The 23,368-nt window shown below is 39.3% G+C and overlaps 1 protein-coding gene across 9 annotated transcripts in view; it reads right to left on the reverse strand.

Annotated features, from left to right (window-relative positions):
• CENPC (centromere protein C) overlaps nucleotides 1–23,368 on the reverse strand; it is a 68,832-nt gene that overhangs the window by 26,085 nt on the left and 19,379 nt on the right. For 7 of the 9 annotated variants that reach the window (XM_036335334.1, XM_036335305.1, XM_036335363.1 and 4 more), the window contains 7 exons: nucleotides 21,881–22,096; nucleotides 18,107–18,693; nucleotides 14,184–14,375; nucleotides 9,782–10,070; nucleotides 7,566–7,712; nucleotides 6,345–6,427; nucleotides 709–768 (listed from right to left, as the gene is read on the reverse strand). In XM_036335334.1, coding sequence (XP_036191227.1) covers nucleotides 709–768; nucleotides 6,345–6,427; nucleotides 7,566–7,712; nucleotides 9,782–10,070; nucleotides 14,184–14,375; nucleotides 18,107–18,693; nucleotides 21,881–22,096 — 1,574 coding nt within the window. The remainder of the gene's footprint in view (nucleotides 1–708; nucleotides 769–6,344; nucleotides 6,428–7,565; nucleotides 7,713–9,781; nucleotides 10,071–14,183; nucleotides 14,376–18,106; nucleotides 18,694–21,880; nucleotides 22,097–23,368) is intronic. The other 2 variants (XM_036335345.1, XM_036335371.1) reach the window with 2 other exon arrangements.

Here is a 23,368-nt window from a genome sequence, read left to right on the forward strand (position 1 = left end):
GGACATTTTTTTCTTCTGTTGCCTATTCCCAACCCTATTCATGATTCCACTCCAAGATAAGCATTAAGCAATATAAGGTATAGAAGTCTCTCTTCAGATGGGCTTCCAAAATACTAACTGAGATGTGAAAGTTTATGGTTGAAGCAACTTGAGAAAGCTCCACTCATACGGGTTCTCTTCAGGCATAGCACATGAGCATTCACAGCCTCAAGTATAGGAAGAAACGTAAAAGCCACTCTAATTCCACAAAAATGAGAGGTCCCATGAATTATGACTGGCAAATATCTATTTGGGGAAGAACCATGGAGTTTTAATCCTCACATGGGCTTTTACATGGATGCCCAGCTCCCAGGCTACTATTTAGCTATCTAAGCTATTGCTTTATTTAGGATTGAACTGGGGAAAAATAGGTCGTGAAGTTGTCAGGGATACCATTTACTTAGCAGTTATATTTTATAGAATTCTCCATCCTAGATTCTTAGCCTAGATAGGATCATGTTCCTTACACTGACACAAAGAATGAGTACAGATTGACAATAAAGAAACTCAGGTGTCCTGTGATGATTTACTATGAAATTCATAAAAATTAAATATGTAGTTTTAATTTATCTGCCAATTAATGCAAATAATATTTCCCTTACTTGAGAAAAATTAAGTTATATTTAGAAACAGAGGTTCTAAAACATTAAAAGACAGAAATAATCTTACCTAATTTGTGATGTATTTTGTTCTTTTGTGCCACTCCAGATCTTTTTACTCTTGAGTTATCTGCAAAATGCAAAAGATAATTTCATAAACAAGGGCACTAATTTCATGTTTAGCTAAAGTGTATTACTTGGTTAACTTCAGGATAAGTATTTTAACCCTTTGCAGTCCAATGTTATTTTTGGAATTCAAACAGTCTGGTCCAAATTAATTGACGGGATTAAATGTTGAACTTTTTAATGTTCTTATTGCTCGACGTTGGACCTGCTCCTAGCGCCTGGTCTGTCGAGTCAGCCTCGAGGTTGGACCGAAAAGGGTTAAATAAAATTTGACCTGAAAATGCATTTTATTACTCCTTCTGCTTTTCACTGTTAATAAAGACTAATGAAAGACAGTATAACATTTCTCTAGATTTTGGTACAATGAATATATCTAAAGAGCATTGGAGTTAAAAATAAAAAACAGATTTTCTGTTGCTTGTGGACTTCAGTTGAAATAAGCCATTGGTGGATAAAAATGCAGGGTGTAATAATTAACAATATATTAATAAAGTAATCTATGATCTTTAAAGCTCTAAAATAGTACAACTATACTGAATTTAGCAGTGTGTCAGAGGCTTTCAACTTTGGTGTGGTAAATAGCATCTAAACATAGCTGCCAATAATTCTTTCTCTTCCTTTGCACAAATATTCTTTATGGAGAAATGGAGTCTAATTCCCTTTTCCTTGAATCTCTACTGGCCGTAGTGACTTGCTTGACTAACATTGCAGCAGAAATGATATTCTGGGACTTCAAAGGCTAAGTCCTAAAAAGATATGCAGGTTCCACCTGAGCATCTTGATCTTCACTTTGGGGACAGAGAGCCACCATATATGAAGACTCACTATTCCAAGACTGCCACACTATAAGAAAATCCATGCTAACTACATGGAAAGGTCATGTGGAGGAGAAGAGATGTTTGGCCAGCTCCCAACTGTTCTAGTTACTCTGGTTGGATGCCAAATAATGTAACTAAAGAAGCACCTTGGACTTCCTGCCCAGTTGAGCTTTCAAATTACTCCAGCCCAGAAGCTTGCATCTAACTACAAATGTATACAGAGCCTAAGTGATAATTGCCCAGCTAAGCCAAGGCAACCTACAGAACCATGAGAGATAAAAAACAATTTTTATCTGAAGCCACCAAGTTTTGGAGGGTTTTACTACAATATGTACATGGAACACTTAATGTCCATGAACTGGCTAAAATTTCTGATACAATTTTGTATGTAATATGCATTTCCTGAAAGGTAGATCTAAGCAGGCCTAAACTGTCAGTCGGACATCCCCCAGGGGCTCCAGGACTGGGAGAGGGCACAGGCCAGGCTGAGGGTCCACCACCACCCCGAATGCATGATTTTCGTGCACCGGGCCTTTAGTATACTATAAATGGGTTAACTGTATGGTATGTAAAGTATCCTATATAATAAAAGGTTAATATGCAAATCAACCGAACAGCAGGATGACTCATCGCTATGACATGCACTGACCACCAGGGGGCAGACGCTCAATGCAGGAGATGCACCCTGGTGGTCAGTGCACTCCCACAGGGGAGCACCACTCAGTCAGAAGCCAGGTTCTTGGCTGGCAAGTGCAATGGCAGTGGTGGGAGCCTCTCCCACCTCTGCAGCAGCACTAAGGAACCCTCAGGGATCCCAGACTGCAAGAGGGCACAGGCTGGGCTGAGGGACCACCCCTTCTCCCCGCCGCAGTGCACAAATGTCGTGCACCGGGCCTCTAGTATCTCAATAGAGCTATTACCAAAAAGAAAAAAAATCCAATTTCCCATGCAATGCCCTTTGGAACAAGTAGAAAACTAGTCTCTGCTTGAAAGTTTCCTACAGCAGTGGGTCTTGGAGGCAACTGGTGGAGTCAGAGGAGGAACAAAGCAAATAATAGGAACCAGGTAGGTTTCTCACTACCTGAGAAGGAGTTTATAAAAATGGACTCTGGTCAGATGTACTGATATGAATGCATAATTACTAAATATAAGTACAGAAAGAGATGTAGATGCTTTTGTATATATACAGTGTAGATATACAGGTATGTGTGTATCTATTTTGTGTGTTAGTCTGCTAAAGGAGCCTAGAAGCAATGATATTCCAGTAAAATGAGCACAACAAGCACCCGGATCTGGGCTTCTATATGTCATCCTCCATTAAAAAGAAACTAGCTTTTTAGGAGAAATAACTGATTCCAGAGTTGAGACATGGGACCTAGAACATCCTATGCCAATAAGACAGTATTCAAAACATGATAGAAATATGACAAAAGGACATATGGACCAGTTGAAAGGATACCTACTAGCCAAATATGGCATAATTTAAGTACTAGAATAAACAATAAATGTCACAACCCATTAAATAAAATAGGAACCTAATATTAGTCCATAATCCTATATAATAAAAGCCTAATATGCAAATCGACCAAATGATGGACTGAATGGCGGATCAACCAGCAGAACAACCAGCAGAACAACCGGTCACTATGACACACACTGACCACCAGGGGGCAGACACTCAACACAAGAGCTGCTCCCAGCCTGCAGGCCCTGATCACCCTGCCAGTTGCCCCACAGATTGTCTCTGATCACCGGCAAGGCCTAGGGACCTACCCATGCACTAATTTCGTGCACCTGGCCTCTAGTAATATAAATAATGAATTAAAAAAAATGGTGAAGGGGTAAAAAAACTTTTTCTTATAGAATGCTAACTAACTGAAAAGGAATTAGAGAAATAGAAAATAATTTGGTATCACTAATGGATGATGGTTCAGGTGGGAATGTTTATGGATGCTAAGATTGGTGTGGAAGTTTGAGAAGAAGCAAATTACTAAAACAGTATCAGAGCATCACTCCACAAAACACTTATCAATTATGAAAGAAAATTTTTATCTTTAGAGAAGAGAAATCTGGCAATAACTTGAGTATGTGATCAAGACTAACATCACCAGCAGGAGATGGAGCAACATTGTGAACCTTCAAATGTGATGCGCAAAGAACAAGCATTATTTCTGTAGTATTCTGTCACATGTACATGGCTGGCAGCTGATCATAAGGAAACATCAAAGAGACCCAGGTTGAAGGTCATTCTAAAGAATGAAAAGCTTGGAGAAACCAAGATGGCAGCATAGGTAAACACTTGAAATTGCTGCCTCACACAACCACTTCAAAAATACAACTAAAAGACAAAACGGACATCATCCAGAACCACAGGAAGGCTGGCTGAGTGGAAATTCTACAACTAGAAGGAAAGAAAAAAGCATACTGAGACTCAGAGGAGGCACGGAAGTAAAGTGCAGAGGTACGGAGGTGCACACGGAAAGGGCTGGCAACTGAGGACTTGGTTGTCTTTTTCAATCAGGAGGGAGTCTCAAGCTCCTGACTGCTCTGAACTCCAGTTCCAGGCGAGTCTCTGGGGACCCAGACTCATACGGGGAGAAACTGGACTGTCTGGCATCGAGCAGAACTCGAGGGTGGCATTCTCTCAGAGGTGCTTGCAGCGATTACTTCGGGACACTGAGACCCGGGGCCTCTTAGGGCAGGACTGAGGATCAGCCATAGCTGTTTGCTCCATCCTGTTGATTCCCTGAGACCGCACCCAACCCAAGCTGTGCACAGAGGCTTTTGCAAATGAAAGGCCTGGCCCTTTGCAATCTAAAATTACCTAACAAACTGCAGCTGGGTCTGGGAGACCCAGAACATCCAAAAGAAGGCCCAAGGCCCCACAGCAGGTTGCATTGCTTCACAGCTGGGCCTCATCTGGGCATCTCCAAATCCCAAACCAAAAAGAGGAATCTGCAGATCTCTCTGTAGCTCCTGCTGGGTAGCCTCCGGTAGAGGCTAAATTAGCACCTCCTTAGAGATCCAAGAGCCAGTGTACCCAGTGGTCAGAGTGGGACCATCCAGACTACAACTCCTCAGATCATAAGGGACACACTCGGGGCAGACTCAGTGAGCACCAAAGCCCCAATGAAGCAAGTCTTGCCCCATAAAGGTGTCTCCAGCACAGTTCTCCCACCGTAAACACAGCTGATTCTCACAGCTAATTGGCCTGAAGGTCAATTCCTCCCAGTAATACCTACAACAATCAAGGCTTAACTACAACATGACTGTGCACACAGCCTACAAAGGGGTGCACCAAGAGTGTCCACCTCAGGTAACTGGGGAGGCTGAGCCACTGGGCCCTACAGGACACCTAGCACACAAAACCACTCTATCAACACAGGGAAGTAGCCAAAATTTGGAGACAAAAAAACAGGTCACAAATGACTGAAATGGAGGAAAGGAAACTACTGGATATAGAGTTCAAAACTACGGTTATAAGGTTTTTCAAGAATTTTCTAGAAACCACCGATAAATTTAGTGAGACCCTCAATAAATCTAATGAGACCCTTGAGGATATGAAAAAGGACCAATTAGAAATGAAGCATACACTGACTGAAATAAAGAATATTATACAGAGATCCAACAGCAGACAAGAGGATCCCAAGAATCAAGTCAAAGATTTGAAATACGAAAAAGCAAAAAACACCCAACCAGAAGAGCAAAAAGAAAAAGAATCCAAAAATATGAAGATAGTGTAAGGAGCCTCTGGGACAACTTCAAGCGTACCAACATCCGAATTATGGGGGTACCAGAAAAAGAGAGAAAGACACTGAAAACCTATTTGAAGAAATAATGACAGAAAACTTCCCCTACCTGGTGAACGAAATAGACTTACAAGTCCAGGAAGTGCAGAGATCCCCAAACAAAAGGAATCCAAAGAGGACCACACCAAGACACATCATAATTAAAATGCCCAGAGCAAAAGACAAAGAGAGAATCTTAAAAGCAGCAAGAGAAAAACGGTTACGTACCTACAAGGGAGTACCCATATGATTGTCAGCTGATTTCTCAACAGAAACTATGCAGGCCAGAAGGGAGTGGCAAGAAATATTCAAAGTGATGAATAGCAAGAACCTACAACCAAGATTACTCTATCCAGCAAAGCTATCATTCAGAATTGAAGGTCAGATAAAGAGCTTCACAGATAAGAAAAAGCTAAAGGAATTCATCACCGCCAAATCAATATTATATGAAATGCTGAAAGGTATCCTTTAAGAATAGGAAGAGGAAGAGGAAGAGGAAGAGGAAGAGGAAGAGGAAGAGGAAGAAGGAAGAGAAGAAGGTAAAGATAAAAATTATGAACAACAAATACGTATCTATCAACAAGTGAATCTAAAAATCAAGTGAATAATCTGATGAACAAAATAAACTGGTGCATATAATAGAATCAGGGGCATAGAAAGGGAGTGGACTGACAATTCTCAGGGGGAAAGGGGTATGGGGAGTGCAGGAAGAGACTGGACAAAAATCGTACACCAATGGGTGAGGACAGCGGAGGGGGAAGAGCAGAAGGTGGAGTGGGAACCGGGTGAAGGGGAACTATGGAGGGAAAAAAGAGGAACAACTGTAATAATCTGAACAATAAAGATTTAATTTAAAAAAAAGAGTAAGTATTTAAAACACATTTGCCATTGGTGCTAATTTAAATAAAAACACAGCACACCTATTTCCATATGTATGATGTCATAAAAAATCAAGAAAATAGAAAATAACTTACCTGAATTTTCCTGAACTTCCTCATCATCTACATCTGAATTATTCTTTCCAGACATTAAATAATTCTTGAGTCTGAAAGGTCCACTTAAGAAAAAAAAATGCAAACCATAAAATCTGTGCTTTCATAATGCATATATCTAATAATCTATCTTAAAGGTAATTTTTCTCCTAAAACTGACAAAAGATTTCTTTCTTATAAACCAATAGCAATGTTATAGGTTATCAATATACTTACTTGCTGCATAAAACAAAGAATCTACAATTTAATTCTATAACTGACTGTCAAACATGATAAATTCTGAGTTGTACAGCCTTTTAAAGTAACTCATGGACCAGAGTAATGAATTTAACTCATATCAAATAACATTTTGATAAAAATAATTGTAAGAAATAAAAGTAGATATAAATCAGCTTAATTTTTTTTAAAAACTACAAAAAAAAGGAATTTAAAATATAGTCCAGAAATTATAAAAGATGATTTAGCTTATCTCAGTCCTAGATCCCTTTCCTCCTATTACGAACCTATTATAGGCCTTGCAGTCATAACTCACCAAATAGTAAAGAACTCTTAGCTATCCCTTAAATCTCAGAATCTGCTACAATTTATCATTCCTTCATTTTTAAAAAGGGTATATGACTTCAGATATTAAAAGAATAGGTTAACTGGTTTGCTCCCTGAGTATACCATATTGAAGAATTTGTGGAATTCCTTTCAAGTGGCAGGGCCTAATTCTCTTCTCCTTGAATGTGGTCTAGACTTAGTGCCTTGTTTCTAATGAATAGAATAAAGTGGAGATGACAGTGTGCAACTTCAGAGACATTAAAAGACACTCTGACCTCTACTGAAGTCATATTTTTTCTTAGATCACTTGCTTTGTGAGGAGCTAGCTGCCATATTGAATAGCCCTATGGAGAGGACCAAATTGCAAGAAACTGGGGCCTCCAACTAACAGCCATACGGAGGAGCCACCTTGTAAGTAAATCCTCAGGTTCCAGTCAAGCCTTCAAAGGATTACACACCAGACAGATATCTTGAATAGAATACCTCAGGAGAATTCTTGAGCAAGAGCTAGCCAACTAAGCTGATCCCAGATTTCTGACCCACAGAAACTATGAAACAATAAATGTTTGCAAGCCACTATTAAGCTGAGGCAATTAGTTACACAGCAATGAATAACTATCATAATGAGTAAATCCTATGATCCTTAGAACATATGCATACCTTCCTTCCAAAACTAAAGTTTTAGGTTCTTCAAAATCAGAGTCAGACTCCGCTGGTGTCTTGCATGGATGTCCACTGCTCTGAGGTTTTAGATGAACATTTTTAGCGGTCATAACACTATCTTCATCTTTTGAGCTTCCTGAAACTCTATAAAAACGAAAAGTTTGTAATTATTTACATTTCTTCATAAAATATTTCTTCCAGAAACAGCACACAGGTGGGTAGACAATATTGTTAACAATAACAGCTAAGCCTGTTCAGGTCCTAAGACTTACAATTAGCCTAGGAAGGACATTTGATTCAAGGACCTATCAAGAAAGTTCTAATTTGAAAAATTTTCTGATAAGAAAAATGGCACACACCTGGCCTAAGATGGAAATGGGGACACAGAAGACATTATCTACAGGCATTTTATGATGTATACAACAGTTAATCTATCACAGTGTTTTAGAAAATTTACCAACAACTGAAATTGTTTTCTTTGATATCCCTAGTCAGCCTATTTCTTGGTATATATAATGCTACAGGAAACCTCTTACACATGTACACAAGAAAACATATATAAAATGTCCATGGAAAAATTTTTTCTCATAGTGAAAAATTAGAAAACCTTATCAAGAGGCTAGAATCAGAATACATTTTCATATTTTCAACCAGCCACTTGTTTTTTTAAGTCCTAAGAGCTAAGAATAATTTTTACATTTTGTAAAGGTTACATTTTAAATGGTTAAGTATTTACATAACAGCCTTGATTTTGCCTCTTAGCCCACAAAGCCTAAAATATTTACTATCTGGCCCTTTAAGGAAAGTTTGCAAAGCTCCACTATAAAGGAATGAAAATAAATCATTTATCAACATGAATAATCTCAGAAGTATATAATGAACAGTGGAAAAAAGAAGATAGAGTAGGATGCCGAAACCGGTTTGGCTCAGTGGGTAGAGCATCGGCCTGCGGACTGAAGGTTCCCGGGTTTGATTCCGGTCAAGGGCATGTACCTGGGTTGCGGGCACATCCCCAGTAGGAGATGTGCAGGAGGCAGCTGATCGATGTTTCTCTCTCTCTATCTCTCTCTCCCTTCGTCTCTGTAAAAAATCAATAAAATATATTAAAAAAAAAAAAAGATAGAGTAGGATATGTATAATCTGAAACCATTTTTACATAGTTTTAAAACAATATGGCATGCTATTTATTTATACATGTACATGTAGGAAAAAATATAAAAACATCCATGATAGTGATATCTACCAAATTCAGTGTAGTGGCTACCTCTAACAAGGGAAAGAAGAATGGGCTCAACAAAGGCACATATGAGATTTCAATAGTCACTATAATGTTTTATTTCTCAAGTGAGATCATGAAGAATCAGGTGTTACTTTGTTTTGTATATATATGAAATATTTCAGTTAAAGAAAGAAACTGACTGAGAAAGAAGATATGAGAATGGTGTGAACAAGTTAAGTAGAATGTGTATGGGATTTCTTTTGGTACCATAATGACATACACTAATATATTTTAGGGCACTCTATTATTTATTTCGGTATATCCACATCATCTTGCAGCTTCTTACACATAATATGTATTATTTGTTGAGTGAATGAAAGAATGCTGTATCATAAGCAAAAATGCATAAGAACAATATTTACAGGCCAAAAGTCTCTTTTAAAAATAAGGTGCCTTGAAAATTAAAACTATAAAAAACCCCAATAACACTTAATTCTCTACGTTGTTAGGATTGATGAGAACTCAATTGAAGCATCTAGCAAGTACTTGGTACATGATAAGCACTAATATATTAGTTAATTATTATCATCTTAGGAGAAGGAGTATTATGATGTTTTCCTAATTATGAAAATCACATTAACTTCATTTAAAAGGAAGCAAATTAAACTGTATACTTAAAAATGATTAAGATGATGAATGTTGTTTTTTTTATCACAATAAAAAAAAAAGCAACTCTCAGGCAACAATACTTACCTTATTTATCACTCATCTCCCATGTGCCAAATATTAATTCCCATTTAAATATGAGCAAATAAATTCAGAGCACTACTTTGCCTGGGGTGTCACCCAGCTATGGCAGAGCCTGGCTACCGTTTCTATCAGGCTGCACAGCCCTTTATGCTAAACTGCTTTTCTATAAATGATCAGACAACATAGACAAACTATTAAATGCTGAACAACAAAAATAACTATCTTTAATAATAACAGACATTACCCAGAATGATCAGCATCTTTCTTTTTCGCCATGTCTGCCTCATCACATTCCAAAAATTCATTCGGGAAAGATCCAGAAATTTCATTATGGTCAATAATTCTTCTCGAATCTTTTGCATTTAAAATCTTCTGTGTTTTTGAGCGGCCTGTAGTTTTCTTCCGTCCTTTGAATGGAACAGTTTTTCCCCCAATATTCTTAGATGATTGATTTGTTTTTTTAGCAGATTTTTGCCCACTGTTGTCATGTACTGGCAATTCATTTCTTACTGAAGTACTGCTATAAAAAAGACCTGAAAGAATCAATGATAACTTAAAGTTAACATAATATTTATCCAGATGATCTGGCTCACTGAAATACTAACATTAATTATATTTACATATAAACACACACACACCAATCCCATTGCCTACATGTTTTCAAATTAAATTCATAAACTATACTTCTCTTCCATTTCTTGATACATGCATGAAACTCTAAATTTATCACAAGCTTCCAAAACCACCCTCTCTGGCCTGTTTATACTCTTCTAGCTACCTTATGTCCCTGGTATTCCCCAAGGTTCCAGCTTCATCTTCTCACTCTACGTACATTCTTTGAGGCACGTATGTATCTATAACTTTAATTACTATCAACATGCTATTATCTTCTAGCATGTACCTGCCCTTTGGTTTTGGTTCCTGTCTTAATGAAAAGTAAAACTATCTACCCAGCTACCTGAAGCAGAAATCCAAGTCATCCAAGACTCCTGCCCCTATCCACAATCAATCCCTAAACCCTCTCCGTTCTCCTTTTTTAATGCCTCTCAAATCTGCTTCTTTTATGCTCTCCTGCCTGTCAATAACAGGGATCCTCATCATTTCTTTTTTTAAAAATATACTTTTATTGATTTCAGAGAGGGAGAGAGAAACATCAATGAGTTCTCCAAAGGAGTAACAGTAATATTTAACATTTTAATACTAACTATATGCAATTTAATCCTTATAACAACTTAAGGAGATAGAAGTACTGTCAATCGTAGGTTATGGAGTTAGCAACTGAGCAAAGTAATCTACTCAAAGTAGAGGAATCATAATTTGAACTCAAGATAACTCCAAAATCTAAGGGAGGCTTCAACAGAATAAATATTTCTTACTATTAATCAAAGATCCCAACAATTCAAAAATTCATAGCAATAAGACCTCATAGATGTAGGGCCATATTTGTACTAGTCTCTCACTATTGATCTAAATGTGCCACCATTGATAGTATCTGTATATGTAAATGTTACCTTGTCATCTACCAATCTTTACATAACCACCTCCTTTAAAATAAAGTTTTTTACAAAACAAAAAATGTTTCATGCTGTACAGAAAAGATTTGGCATAGGAGGGAGGCCCAAGAATCTTTATAGAAATGCCTGCTTGCAAAGAAAGCCCTTGGCTAACATGTCAGAACTTGAATTTCAAAAGGGTTCCCATTATTTCCTAACTGATAAGTGTGGTTTAGTATGCCTAAAATGCTTGTGCAAAACATACAACTTGTGCGAAATATTTGTTTTCCTTCAGGGAGCCTGGAATTTTAATAGTTGCTAGCAGAGGATACCTAGGTGACCACCCCCAGAAAACCTTGTGCACTCAACTCTAATCCCTTCCCAATTTCTAGTGAACATTTCACACATCTATCATCACTCATTGCTGGAGGAATTAAGTGCCTCCTGACTAGAAGACTCTTGGAAAGTCTAACTGGATTTCCTTCAGACTTTGCCCATGTACTTTTTCTCTGCTGATTTTGCTTTGTATCCTTTCCCTGTAAAGAAACATCAAAATTCCATTATTGCCTCTCTCACTTCACTTCTACCTACTAACCTTGCTTACCATTTCACTGAGAAAACAAACATGATCAGAAGCGTCCATCTTCCCACCATCAATGCTACCAACCTACTTCCATCTCTCCCCAATACTCTACTTTTCCTCTTTTACATGACACACTGTCCTGGCTCCTGTCTAGGAATAATCCTTGTACTGTGCACTAGATAACATCTGCACCTTGCTTACTCAAGGACTGTGATCCTGTATTTATCCTCTACCTTCCTACAAGGTCATCTTATCTTTTAAAGTATATTTTTATTGATTTTAGAGAGGGTAAGGAAGAGAGAGACAGAAGCATCAATTATGAGGGAGAATCATTGATCGGCTGCCTCCTGCAGGACCCCTACTGGAGATGGAGCCCACAACCCGCACATGTGCCCTAACAGGGAATCAAACCATGACCTTCCGATTTATAGGGGGATGCTCAACCACTGATCCACATTGGGCAGGCCCTACAAGGTCATCTTAAATAAGTAGATAAGCTGATGTAATATCTTAAATATTAAAAAAAAAAAAAAAAGAATCTTTCCTTAACTCCACATCTGTTATGACCCCTTATCTTTCCTTCCTCACCTCCTATTCTCTCTTGGACTCCACTCCAACCAGGCTTTTGATCTCATCATTCCACAAAAACTATTTTTATATAGGTGACCAACAACATCCATGTTGCCAAAACCATGCTGTTGATTCTTAGCTCTCATCTAATGCAAACTACCATCAGTATTTAAAACAGTCATCACTCATTCCTTAAAATGACTTCTGTTACCCTAAGTTCTCATTTTCCTTTAATCTCAGTAATTGTTCCTTTTCAGTATCATTTGACAGATCTTCCTATCCCTTCCTGACTCCTAATACTGAAGTCTCCCAGGACTCAATCCTTGGCTTTCTTTCTTCACTAGGTACAATACATTACTAAGTGATTTCAAGCAGTTTCAAAGTTTTAAGTATCACCTATATATTGATAACTTCCTAATTATATGTCTTCCCAGATCTTCCACCTAACTTAAAACTCATTTATCAGGCTATCTCCTCAATATATCTGCTTTGATTTCAAATTAATATAATATAACCTGAAATCCTGATATCCTTCCCAAATCTGCTTCTTCACACCTTTCCTCATCTCAGTTCATAACAGAGCCCTATTCTTCTACTTGTTCAGGAAAAAAACAAAAAACAAAAAACAAAGTCATCCTAGACTCTAACTCTAATCCTTCAGTAGTTCCTGTGAGTTACCTTCTAAAATATGAATCCAGCCTGGCCGGCATGGCTCAGTGGCTGAGCGTCGATTTATGAACCAGGAAGTCACTATTCAATGCCCAGTCAGGGCACATGCCCAGGTTGTGGGCTCGATCCCCAGTGTGGAGCATGCAGGAGGCAGCCGATCAATGATTCTCTCTCATCATTCATCTTTCTCTCTCTTTCTCTCTCCCTCCCTCCCTCCCTCCCTCTCCTTTTCTATCTAAAATCAATAAAAATATATTAAAAAAATAAAAAAATGAATTCAACTTTTTCATTTCTTCCCTCCAACAATTGAGGGTCCATGCTTCCATTTTTGACCCAGCCCTTGTTTGCTCTGTACATAGCAATAAGAATAATCATGTTAAAAGATAAGTCAATCAAGTCACTTTACCATTTAAATCCTCTAGTAGCATCCTAATACACTTCATCTAAACTTTATCATTGCCTGTCTCTCTGAATTCACCTCCCCTGGCTTACTCTTCTTTAGCCATACTGGCCTTCTTTTTTTTTTTTTTTTTTTTTTTTTTTTAAATATATTTTATTGATTTTTTACAGAGAGGAAGGGAGAGAGATAGAGAGTTAGAAACATCGATGAGAGAGAAACATCGATCAGCTGCCTCCTGCACATCCCCCACTGGGGATATGCCCGCAACCCAGGTACATGCCCTTGACCGGAATCGAACCTGGGACCTTTCAGTCCGCAGGCCGACGCTCTATCCACCGAGCCAAACCGGTTTTGGCCATACTGGCCTTCTTGACCTTCCTCAAACATGCCAAGCATGCTCCATGAGCACCTATACAGATGCTGTTCCTTTGGTGTAGAATGCTTCACAAAGTTATTTATATGGCTCCCTCCTTCACTTTTTTCACATATGTGCTCTGAAAGATCATGATGGATTCTCATCATGACCTTCTATAAAACAGTATCATGCTCTATTCTCTTATCCACCCCCACCTTGCCATCTATTTCCCATCTCTACCCTTTATCTTCTTTATTTTTTTTATCTCATAACTTCATGAATTACATATCTATATTGTTGGTCTTCTCCCACTAGAATGTAAGTCCCCAGAAAGCTAGAATATTTTGCTTTTGTTTTGTTTTTCCATAGATGTATCCCTACATCTAGAATATTGTACATGATAGAGCCTCAGTGAATATTTTTATAATTAGCTGATGTAATATTTCTATTGATGACCCAATTTCTTTGTCAATAGATTTTCTCTGGAGAACGAAAGTATATATAAATCAACATAAAGCCTCTTAAAGAATGATTTTGGGGGCGCTCCTAATAAACAACTTAAATAAAAATACTTACTTTGGTCTGATTTTACCATCCACCAATTAGATGGACGCCTGGAAATTCTTTGACTTTTTGTGACAGTCAAAGTCACTTCTTCAAGTACAAGACTGTTCTTCCTGGATCCATTTGAAAAATTTTCCTTTTCACATTCCCTATTTTTCCCCTGATTTGCTGTATGAGGAACACTGGTGCTACTTTTCTTACTTCCTAAATTAAAGAAAACCATATAAACAATTCATAATCTAACTTTGGTGGTTTCAGAAAGCGACAACAGATTTTTAAAAAAACCTCTCAATTACACACATTTCTTAAATGTACCTGTGGGCTTTTCTTCATTTCTGTATTTTTTTTTTAAATATATTTTATTGACTTTTTACAGAGAGGAATGGAGAGAGACAGAAAGTTAGAAACATCGATGAGAGAGAAACATCGATCAGCTGCCTCCTGCACATCCCCACTGGGGAAGTGCCCGCAACCCAGGTACACGCCCTTGACCGGAATCGAACCCGGGACCCTTCAGTCCGCAGGCCGACGCTCCATCCACTGAGCCAAACCGGTTTCGGCAATTTCTATATTTTTAAAGTTACATGTTCTCAATAAGATCTCTAACTTTCAGTCAGTTAAATGCAAACTTTTTACATTGCTTGATAACTAACACATACTCCTGAACCAAAAAAAGTAAGTATATTCTGAAAAGGAAAAGGAAAAGATATGGTTCCTTCCAACTACTTACCAATGTACCAAGTAAAAAAAAGATGACTACTACTTTCTGTTTTGAAATAATTCATGATTTCTGTCAATCTAGTTTTTTGGAAGAAGAGGTTTAAAGTGAATTTTCAATAAAGAGATCTTTCACATACAAAAGAAAGATTGTGAACAGAATTTAAAAAGAGAAAACAGGATGAAAAGAAACAATGAATATGGCACGCTAACTAGATAATTGACAAGATTTGGCATCAATAGTAATTTCATTTTATTACTAAGGCAAATAAGTAAGAAAATAATCTAACAGAAGGGATAGATAAATTCTAGCTTTATTTTTGTTACTGACAAACAGGAAGAAAGGGAAATACAGGATAATTTAATATAAATATTGCAGCTGAGATGGGCAAACCACTAAAATGGGTTTAAAAATGGAAAATTTCATTTTTTCAGAAATATGTTTAAAACATTAGATGTTAATAAACAAAATGAACATTTTTCTTGCATAAATAATGAAGAAAACAGCATATTTATTAAGCATCTGAGACAAAGATTACTATGGAGCCCAAAGAAGGAATTAAAATCCTATCAAATAAGAAAAACACATAGGAGTAAGTAAAATACATAAAGGTATGTAAAATAAATAGAGAAGGCATTACACAGAATCACAGTTATTAAACTATCTATCTATACCAGGGGTGGGCAAACTTTTTGACTCAAGGGCCACAATGGGTTCTTAAACTGGACCGGAGGGCCGGAACAAAAGCATGGATGGAGTGTTTGCGTGAACTAATATAAATTCAAAGTAAACACCATTACATAAAAGGGTACGGTCTTTTCCTTTTTTAGTTTTATTCATTTCAAACGGGCTGAATCCGGCCCGTGGGCCGTAGTTTGCCCACGGCTGATCTATACTAATAAAAGGGTAATATGCTAATTAGACCAGACATCCTTCCGGACAAAGCCACGGTGGCGGGGATGAGGCAGAGGTGGTTAGGGGCGATCAAGCTGGCAGGGGAGAGCAGTTGGGGGCAATCAGGCCAGCAGGGGAGAGCAGTTAGGGCGATCAGGTGGGCAGGGGAGAGCAGTTAGGGGGATCAGGCCAGCAGGGGAGAGCAATTAGGGGCGATCAGGCAGGCAGGGAAGAGCAGTTAGGGGCAAGCAGGCAGGCAGGCAGAGTGGTTAGGGGTGAGCAGGCAGGCTGGCAGGTGAGCAGTTAGGAGCCAGCGGTCCTGGATTGTGACAGGGATGTCCGAGAGGTCCCAGATTGGAGAGGATGCAGGGCAGACTGAGAGAGAGCAGTTAGCAGGCCTCTAGTCCTATCTAATAATAGACAAACATGGTAATTAACCATACCTCTGCTACGCTTCCCACTGGCTAATCAGCAGGATATGCAAATTAACTGCCAACAAAGATGGCGGCCGGCAGCCATGCAGCTGAAGCAAACATGAGGCTTGCTTGCTCCAGTGATAGAGGAAGCCAAGGTTCCCCGCCTGCCATGGTCCAGCTCTGAGCTCCGGAAGCAACAATGTTGCAATTATAGAAGCTAAACAAACCCCAGATACCTGCTTTCAGCCAGCCGGGGCCTCAGAGCTTAGAGCGCCAGTGATGGCAACAGAGTTTCAGTTATAGAAGCTAAACAAACCCAGATACCTGCTTTCAGCCAGCCACGGCCTCAGAGCTGGAGCCGGGCCTCAGAGCTGGAGCCAGCTCTCAGCTCCAGTGACAGCTATAGAAGGTAAATCAATCCCAGAATTAAAAAAAAAAAAAAAGAAAAGAAAAGAAAGAGGCTGGGAGCTTCAGTCGCCCACCAGCCTGAAAACAGCCCTCAGCCCCTCACCCAGACTGGCCAGGGACCCCAGTGGGGACCCCAACCGAGAAGGGGGTGTGACCAGCCTGAAAACAGCCATCAGCCCCTCATCCAGGCTGGCCAGGAACCCCAGTGGGAACCCCCACCCTGAAGGGGGTGTGACCAGCTGCAAACAGCCCTCAGCCCCTCACCCAGGCTGGCCAGGCACCCCAGTGGGGACCCCCACCCTGAATGGTGTGTGACCAGCTGCAAACAGCCATCATCACCTCACCCAGGCTGGCCAAGCACCCCAGTGGGGACCCCCACCCTGAAGGGTGTGTGACCAGCTGCAAACAGCCATCATCCCCTCACCCAGACTGGCCAGGCATCCCAGTGGGGACCCCCACCCTGATCCAGAACACCCTTCAGGGCAAACCAGCCAGCCCCACTCATGCACCAGGCCTCTATCCTATGTAGTAAAAGGGTAATATGCCTCCCAGCACCGGGATCAGCGGAGCCGAGAGGCCTCCCGGCACCGGGATCAGCGTGACAGGGGGCAGCACCCAAACCCCCTGATCGCCCTGGGGCTCTGTGTGTGACAAGGGGTGGGGCCACAACCTCCCTATCCGCCCTGCTCTGTTCGTGACTGGGGAAGGTGCCCCAACCTCCTGATCAGCCCTTCTCTGTGCCTGATACGGGGGAGCTCCCCAACCTCTGATTGCCCTGCGGCTCTGTGTGTGACAGGGTGCGGCGCCCCAACTCCCCTATCGGCCCTACTCTCTGAGTGACAGGGGCGAGCTCCTCAACCCCCTGATCAGCCCTGCTCTGTGCGTGTCAGGGGGGAGCTCCCCAACCCCCTGATGGGCCCTGCTCTGTGCGTTGACAGGGGGGAGCTCCCCAACCCCCCTGATGGGCCCTGCTCTATGCGTGACAGGGGGGAGCTCCCCAACCCCCTGATCGACCCTGCTCCGTACGTGACAGGATAAGGAGCCCCAACCCCCCTGATGGGCCCTGCTCTATGTGTGACACGGGGCAGAGCCCCAACCCCCGGATTGGCCCTGCTCTGTGGGTGACGGGGTGGCGCCACAACCTCCCCATCGACCCTGCCTTGAGTGTGACAGGGGGCGGTGCCCCAACCCCCCAATCGGCCCTACCCTGAGCGTGACTGAGGGCGGCATTGCAACCTCCCGATCCGCCCTGCTCTGTGCATGACAGGGGGCGGTGCCCCAACTCCCCAATCGGCCCTGCTCTGAGCCCGACGAGGGGCTGCACCTAGGGATCGGGCCTGCCCTCTGCCACCCGGGAGCAGGCCTAAGCCAGCAGGTCGCTATCTCCCGAGGGGTCCCAGACTGCGAGAGGGCACAGGCCGGGCTGAGGGACCCCCCCTTCCCCCCAAGTGCACAAATTTTTGTGCACCGGGCCTCTAGTATTTAATATAAACACTTACCCACAGGTGGCACCCGTTTTTTGGAAATATGAACATTTCTCTTCTCTTTACATGCTTTCATACTTCTGTCTGAATTTCTTTGTGACTTGTCTCGGGCAATAGGTAACATATTTATATTTTTATCTTTACCTTGTTCCATATCTTTATTGACTTTAAGTTTTTTTTTCTGTTTTTGTGTTGTAGTCCTTTTGTTTCCAGATGATTTTTCTGCATTTTTAGAATACATTTCAGTTTTTGTAGATCTATTTTCCATTTCATCTGTCAAAGCACAATTCCTACCCAGTTTTCTTTGATCAGAAGGCTGAGATTTCTCTAGTGGGTGAGCTTTGCCAGAATGTTTGTCATTTGTCAAAGTTGTAGGTGTTACACTGTGATGTTTTTCTCTTGACTTCTTACTTTGAAGGCGTGCAGTGCTCTCAGTAGGGGATACTGTGCTTTGTTTCCCAGGCACAGCCTTTCTTGGTATAGTAATCCAAGACTGACTGGCAAAACTATCTGATTCATCAATTATAAATTCATCCTCTAAATTCATATGAGTTGCAGGAGATGACTGAGGTGGAGCAGTTGCTATATGCCTAAACACAGGACTAAAAAAAGATATTACAATAAATAATAGCTCAAAAAAAATAAAGGACCTTTCCTTTTATATTTCTATAATATGATCACAATCATTTATAACATTAATGGGATCACAGAAATTTAGAGCTGGAAGAGAGCTCATACATCAATTAATTTGATGTCCCTCCTACCCATTTTATATTTATTTAAAAGTTGAAATCCAGGGACGTGTAAATATTGCCCAGGTACATTGACTGACAGCTCAAAAATGCATCCCATTATTACATATAATGTTATATTAAATTATATGTTTGTGTAGATGTCTCTTTAGATTTCTTCTCATCTAAATTGGGTTTCCAGAACTAATTCCAATACGGTGTTGGGGTTTGGCCCACACCAACAAACAATTCCCGGACACCAGTAGCATATCTGAGAATTCAACTCAATTATGACACTATCCACCTAGAGAAAGTGTCAGATGCCAAGGTTATGGGTTCAAGCGTACAAGAGGGCCTGCCCCAATGCACACACACTTCAGATGCTGCCACAACCCCATACTAGCTGTGTTTCAATCCCATATTACCTGTGTTTCAATGAGGTACAGACTGAAGGTTCTCAACAATTCCCTCCAGGTCAGAATGCCAATTGGAAGTACAGATTGTTGCCTGCACTGCTGACCAACTGGCTATAAATGAGAGGTTGCTACAACCCCCTCCTTGGATTTGATTAATTTGATAAAACAGCTCATAGAACTCAGAAAAACATGTTACTAGATCACTGGTTTATTATAAAAGGACATAAATGAGGAAGAGCAAGATGGAGGAGGGGCAAGGTATGTGGGAAGGCACTCCAGGCTTGTCCCATCTCTAAGTGTTCATGAACCAGGATGCTCTTGGACCCCATCCTCTTGGCTTTTCATGGAGGTTTCCTTACATAGTTAAAATTTAGTAAATCACTGGTCACAGGTGATTGGCTCAACCTCCAGCTTCTCTCCCCTCCCTGAAGGTCTGGGGTAGGGCTGAAACTTTCAACATTAATCACAAGGTCATTTACACTAGCAACTAGCTCCCATTCTCACCAAAACTTTCCAAAATTCATCTCATTAACATAACAAAAGACTTTTTTTAAAAAAAAAAAAACTTTCAATACAGGAATTTCTAAGAGTTCTGGAGTTGTAAACCAGGAATTGTGACCAAGGACCAAATATATATATGAGAAATATATTTTAGTCATCTGATGACCAAATATTCATTTCTTATAAATCACAATATTTTGTAATATCCAAAACAAGATTATTCTGAGACACCTTCTAGTCTAATATCTAAGAAAATACTACTAAATTATATTACACAAAAATTCATTCCAAGTATGAATAATTCACCCACATATTCACGCATGTTTCAATAGTGTAATCATGGTAAATAAATAAATGGTGTATATCTAGAAAATTAAGTGCATTGGGATTAAGCATCACCTTTCAATTAGTTGGGAAAGCTTCCCAAAGAAGGAAGAAATTATTCAAAGGATGGTATCCCTCCAAATTTCATAAATTAAAACCTAATCCCTGCTCTAGCCAGTTTAGCTAAGTGGATAGAGCATGGGCCTGGGGACTGAAGGGTCCTGGGTTCAATTCTGGTCAAAGGCACATGGCCAGGTTGCAGGCTTGATCCCCATGCAGGAGGCAGCCGATCAATGATTCTCTCTCATCACTGATGTTTCTATCTCTCTCTCCCTCCCTCTCCCTTTCTCTCTTAAATAAATAAAAATATATTTAAAAAAAGAAAAGATAAAAGAAAGCACTAGGAATAGTGAATAGTTAACATCTGACTACAGCAATTAAACATAAAATTAAGTTTACTCATTAATTCATTTAAAAGAATATTAAAAAATACTTAATTATTTTTTGGACATAGATATAATTAGCCCTTAAGTGTAACATATTTGTATTAGATGGTGGGGTTAACATCCATAAATAAGGTAAAAGATTCCAGAGAGAGAGATCTCTACTATAAAACAGAGACTAGTCCTGGCTGGTTTGGCTCAGTGGATAGAGCATCGGCCTGCAAACCGAAAGGTCCCAGGTTCGATTCCAGTCAAAGGCACATGCCCGGGTTGTGTGCTTGATCCCCAGAGGGGAACTTGCAGGAGGGAGCCAATCCATGATTCTCTCTCATCATGGATCTTTCTATCTCTCTCTCCCTCTTCATTCCTCTCTGAAATCAATAAAAATATAAAAATATTTTTAAAAAATAAATAAATAAAACAGAGACTAAAGAATTTTAGACTAATGAATTTTATTCATTCATCTAGTATGTTTTTATAAAACCTTCCTAACATATTCATTAACATTCTGATATATGTCACAGGAAATGCAAAAGAAACTCTAGACTCCTGAAAAGAAGGACTTATGTCTTAATCTATCACAAAATAAATTTAAAAAAATAAAATAGTTAAACTATAATGCAAGGCATGAAACTATTTAAAAAAAAATACTGGAGTTGGGACTTGTAAAAAAACTAGAAACCTAGCATGAACTTTAATTTTACAAAAATAATAAAAAGATAGGCATATGACGAGGAAAAAAAGTGTGCCAAAGCAGGGACAACTACAAATATGTATGACAAGTTGGTAGAAAGACAAACTAGGGAGAGTGAAGGCCTAGCTGACAAATCTGAAGTTTATTCTATAGACCAGTGGTTCTCACCCTCACAGCCACTATATCTAGTTAACTCTAATGTGCAGCCACAGGTAAGAATTACTGTTTTGAAACTGTAGAACCACTGAAAGTTTTTCAGTAGTCAGAACAGGTTAAAATTTATTTTACAAATATTCTTTTATTAACACAAATAGAACAGAAAAAAGATTTAAAACCCTTAAAAATGAAATACACAGGCATCCTGACATAATTATATTTCTAAATATTGACTTCATTCTTTGATAGCATACAAACTAGAAAGTGTTGATGAACAGAAGCAATGAAAGCTGAATAAATTTATTTTCCGTTACATCAAATTTAGTGTCTATTAAATAGTGGTTTTAGGGTGATTTACTGGTAAGAAATTACACTCTCCTTACAGATTAAGCATCACTTCAATTAACATCAATGTCAATTAAAACTCACTTCTGGTTAAAAATAACATTCAGAATCCTTAGATATTGTTCTTCATGGAATGTGAAAGAAAAAATGTCTCAAAGGACAGTTTCTCAATAACTCACCTGGATTCACTTTTTCTTTTTAAAGTTTCTAAAAACAAGGAAGAAAAACTCTTTTTGGCTTGTGGTTGAATTTCATGTTCTGAACCCTGCATTATTTTCTGAGGTGTTTCTGGAGGGTTTCTCTCTTGTGGTCTTTCTGATACTTCATCATCTATATCTGATACTTTATTCTCTGTTTCTACTTTCTTCAAAGTATCTTTATCTTCAAAGTCTAACCTAAAAAGTTAAAAAGAAGGCAAGCTGAGTGCTCCATTTGTTGAGTTATGAGTTTTCTTGAACTCCCGCACAGTGACAACACAGACCACTTACAAAAATTTCCACTGAGCCTTTATTAAAAATTTATAAATGCTAATTTGCAACCCCTTACACTAAAAATGCAAGGCAAATCACTCAGAAAAATTAAGTTATGTATTTGTAAATAGAAAAAAATTAAAAAGGTAAATAATACACCAATGAAATATATAGCTTATAGCACTAGTTCTCAAATATTTAATACAAATTTGAATCATTTGGAGAATCTTATTCAAATGCAGATTCTCATTCAGTAGGTTCCAGGACAGAGTCTGAGATTCTGTGTAGTAGATTCTCAAATAACATCATTTTATTCAGCATCATTTCACTATAACATTAATGAGATGCCATAGGAACTTAACTTCTGTTTATATCAATTAACCTATAGTAAAACTGGTTTTGTTGTACTTCATTTGACTTAAAGTCACAGAACCTATCAATGACATTTAGCAATGACTACTGTATTACTAGCAAGCTTCCAGATAATGCCATTGCTCTGATCCTTAGCCACAGATCACACTTTAAATAGCAAAATCTTAGAATGTATATAAGACCCTAGACAGAAATTACTTATTGCACAGATAGGAGCAAAAGACCTTGAATGATCTACTTTGCTTCTTAAAGGCCAGAGGAAAAGTCCCCCAAAAGACATGAGTTTACCATAACTCATCCTTAATAATCCTTGTCCTTTGCTACGCTAGAAATGATCTGATATATGCCTAACCTTATAATTACAAATAATATAGAGAAATACAAATTGCTTCTCTTAGGAAGTTAAAAAGAACTTGTTATCAGGGGAAAAAAGCATTTACCCACAGACAATAGAAAAGTTATCCCCACCTTCTCTGCTTCTCTTAAGTATACTTTAAGACCTTCCTTATCCTATCTAATAAGAGAAACATGGTAATTAGCGTACAACCACTACCCTTCCCATTGGCTAATCAGGGTGATATGCAAATTAGCTGCCAGCCAAGATGGCGGCCGGCAGCCCGGTAGCTTGAAACTAACATGAGGCTTGCTTGCTTCAGTGATGGAGGAAACCAACGTTCCCCGCCTGCCTTGCCCACCTCTGAGCTTGCAGTTTAAGAAACATTGTAACAAATATAGAGGCTAAACAAAACCCCAGAAACCTGTTTTCAGCCATCCAGGATCTCAGAGCTGGAGTTATACATTGTTTCAATTATAGAACACAAACAA

This window comes from Myotis myotis, unplaced genomic scaffold, assembly GCF_014108235.1.
Source record: "Myotis myotis isolate mMyoMyo1 unplaced genomic scaffold, mMyoMyo1.p scaffold_m19_p_1, whole genome shotgun sequence".
Taxonomy (NCBI): Eukaryota; Metazoa; Chordata; class Mammalia; order Chiroptera; family Vespertilionidae; genus Myotis; species Myotis myotis.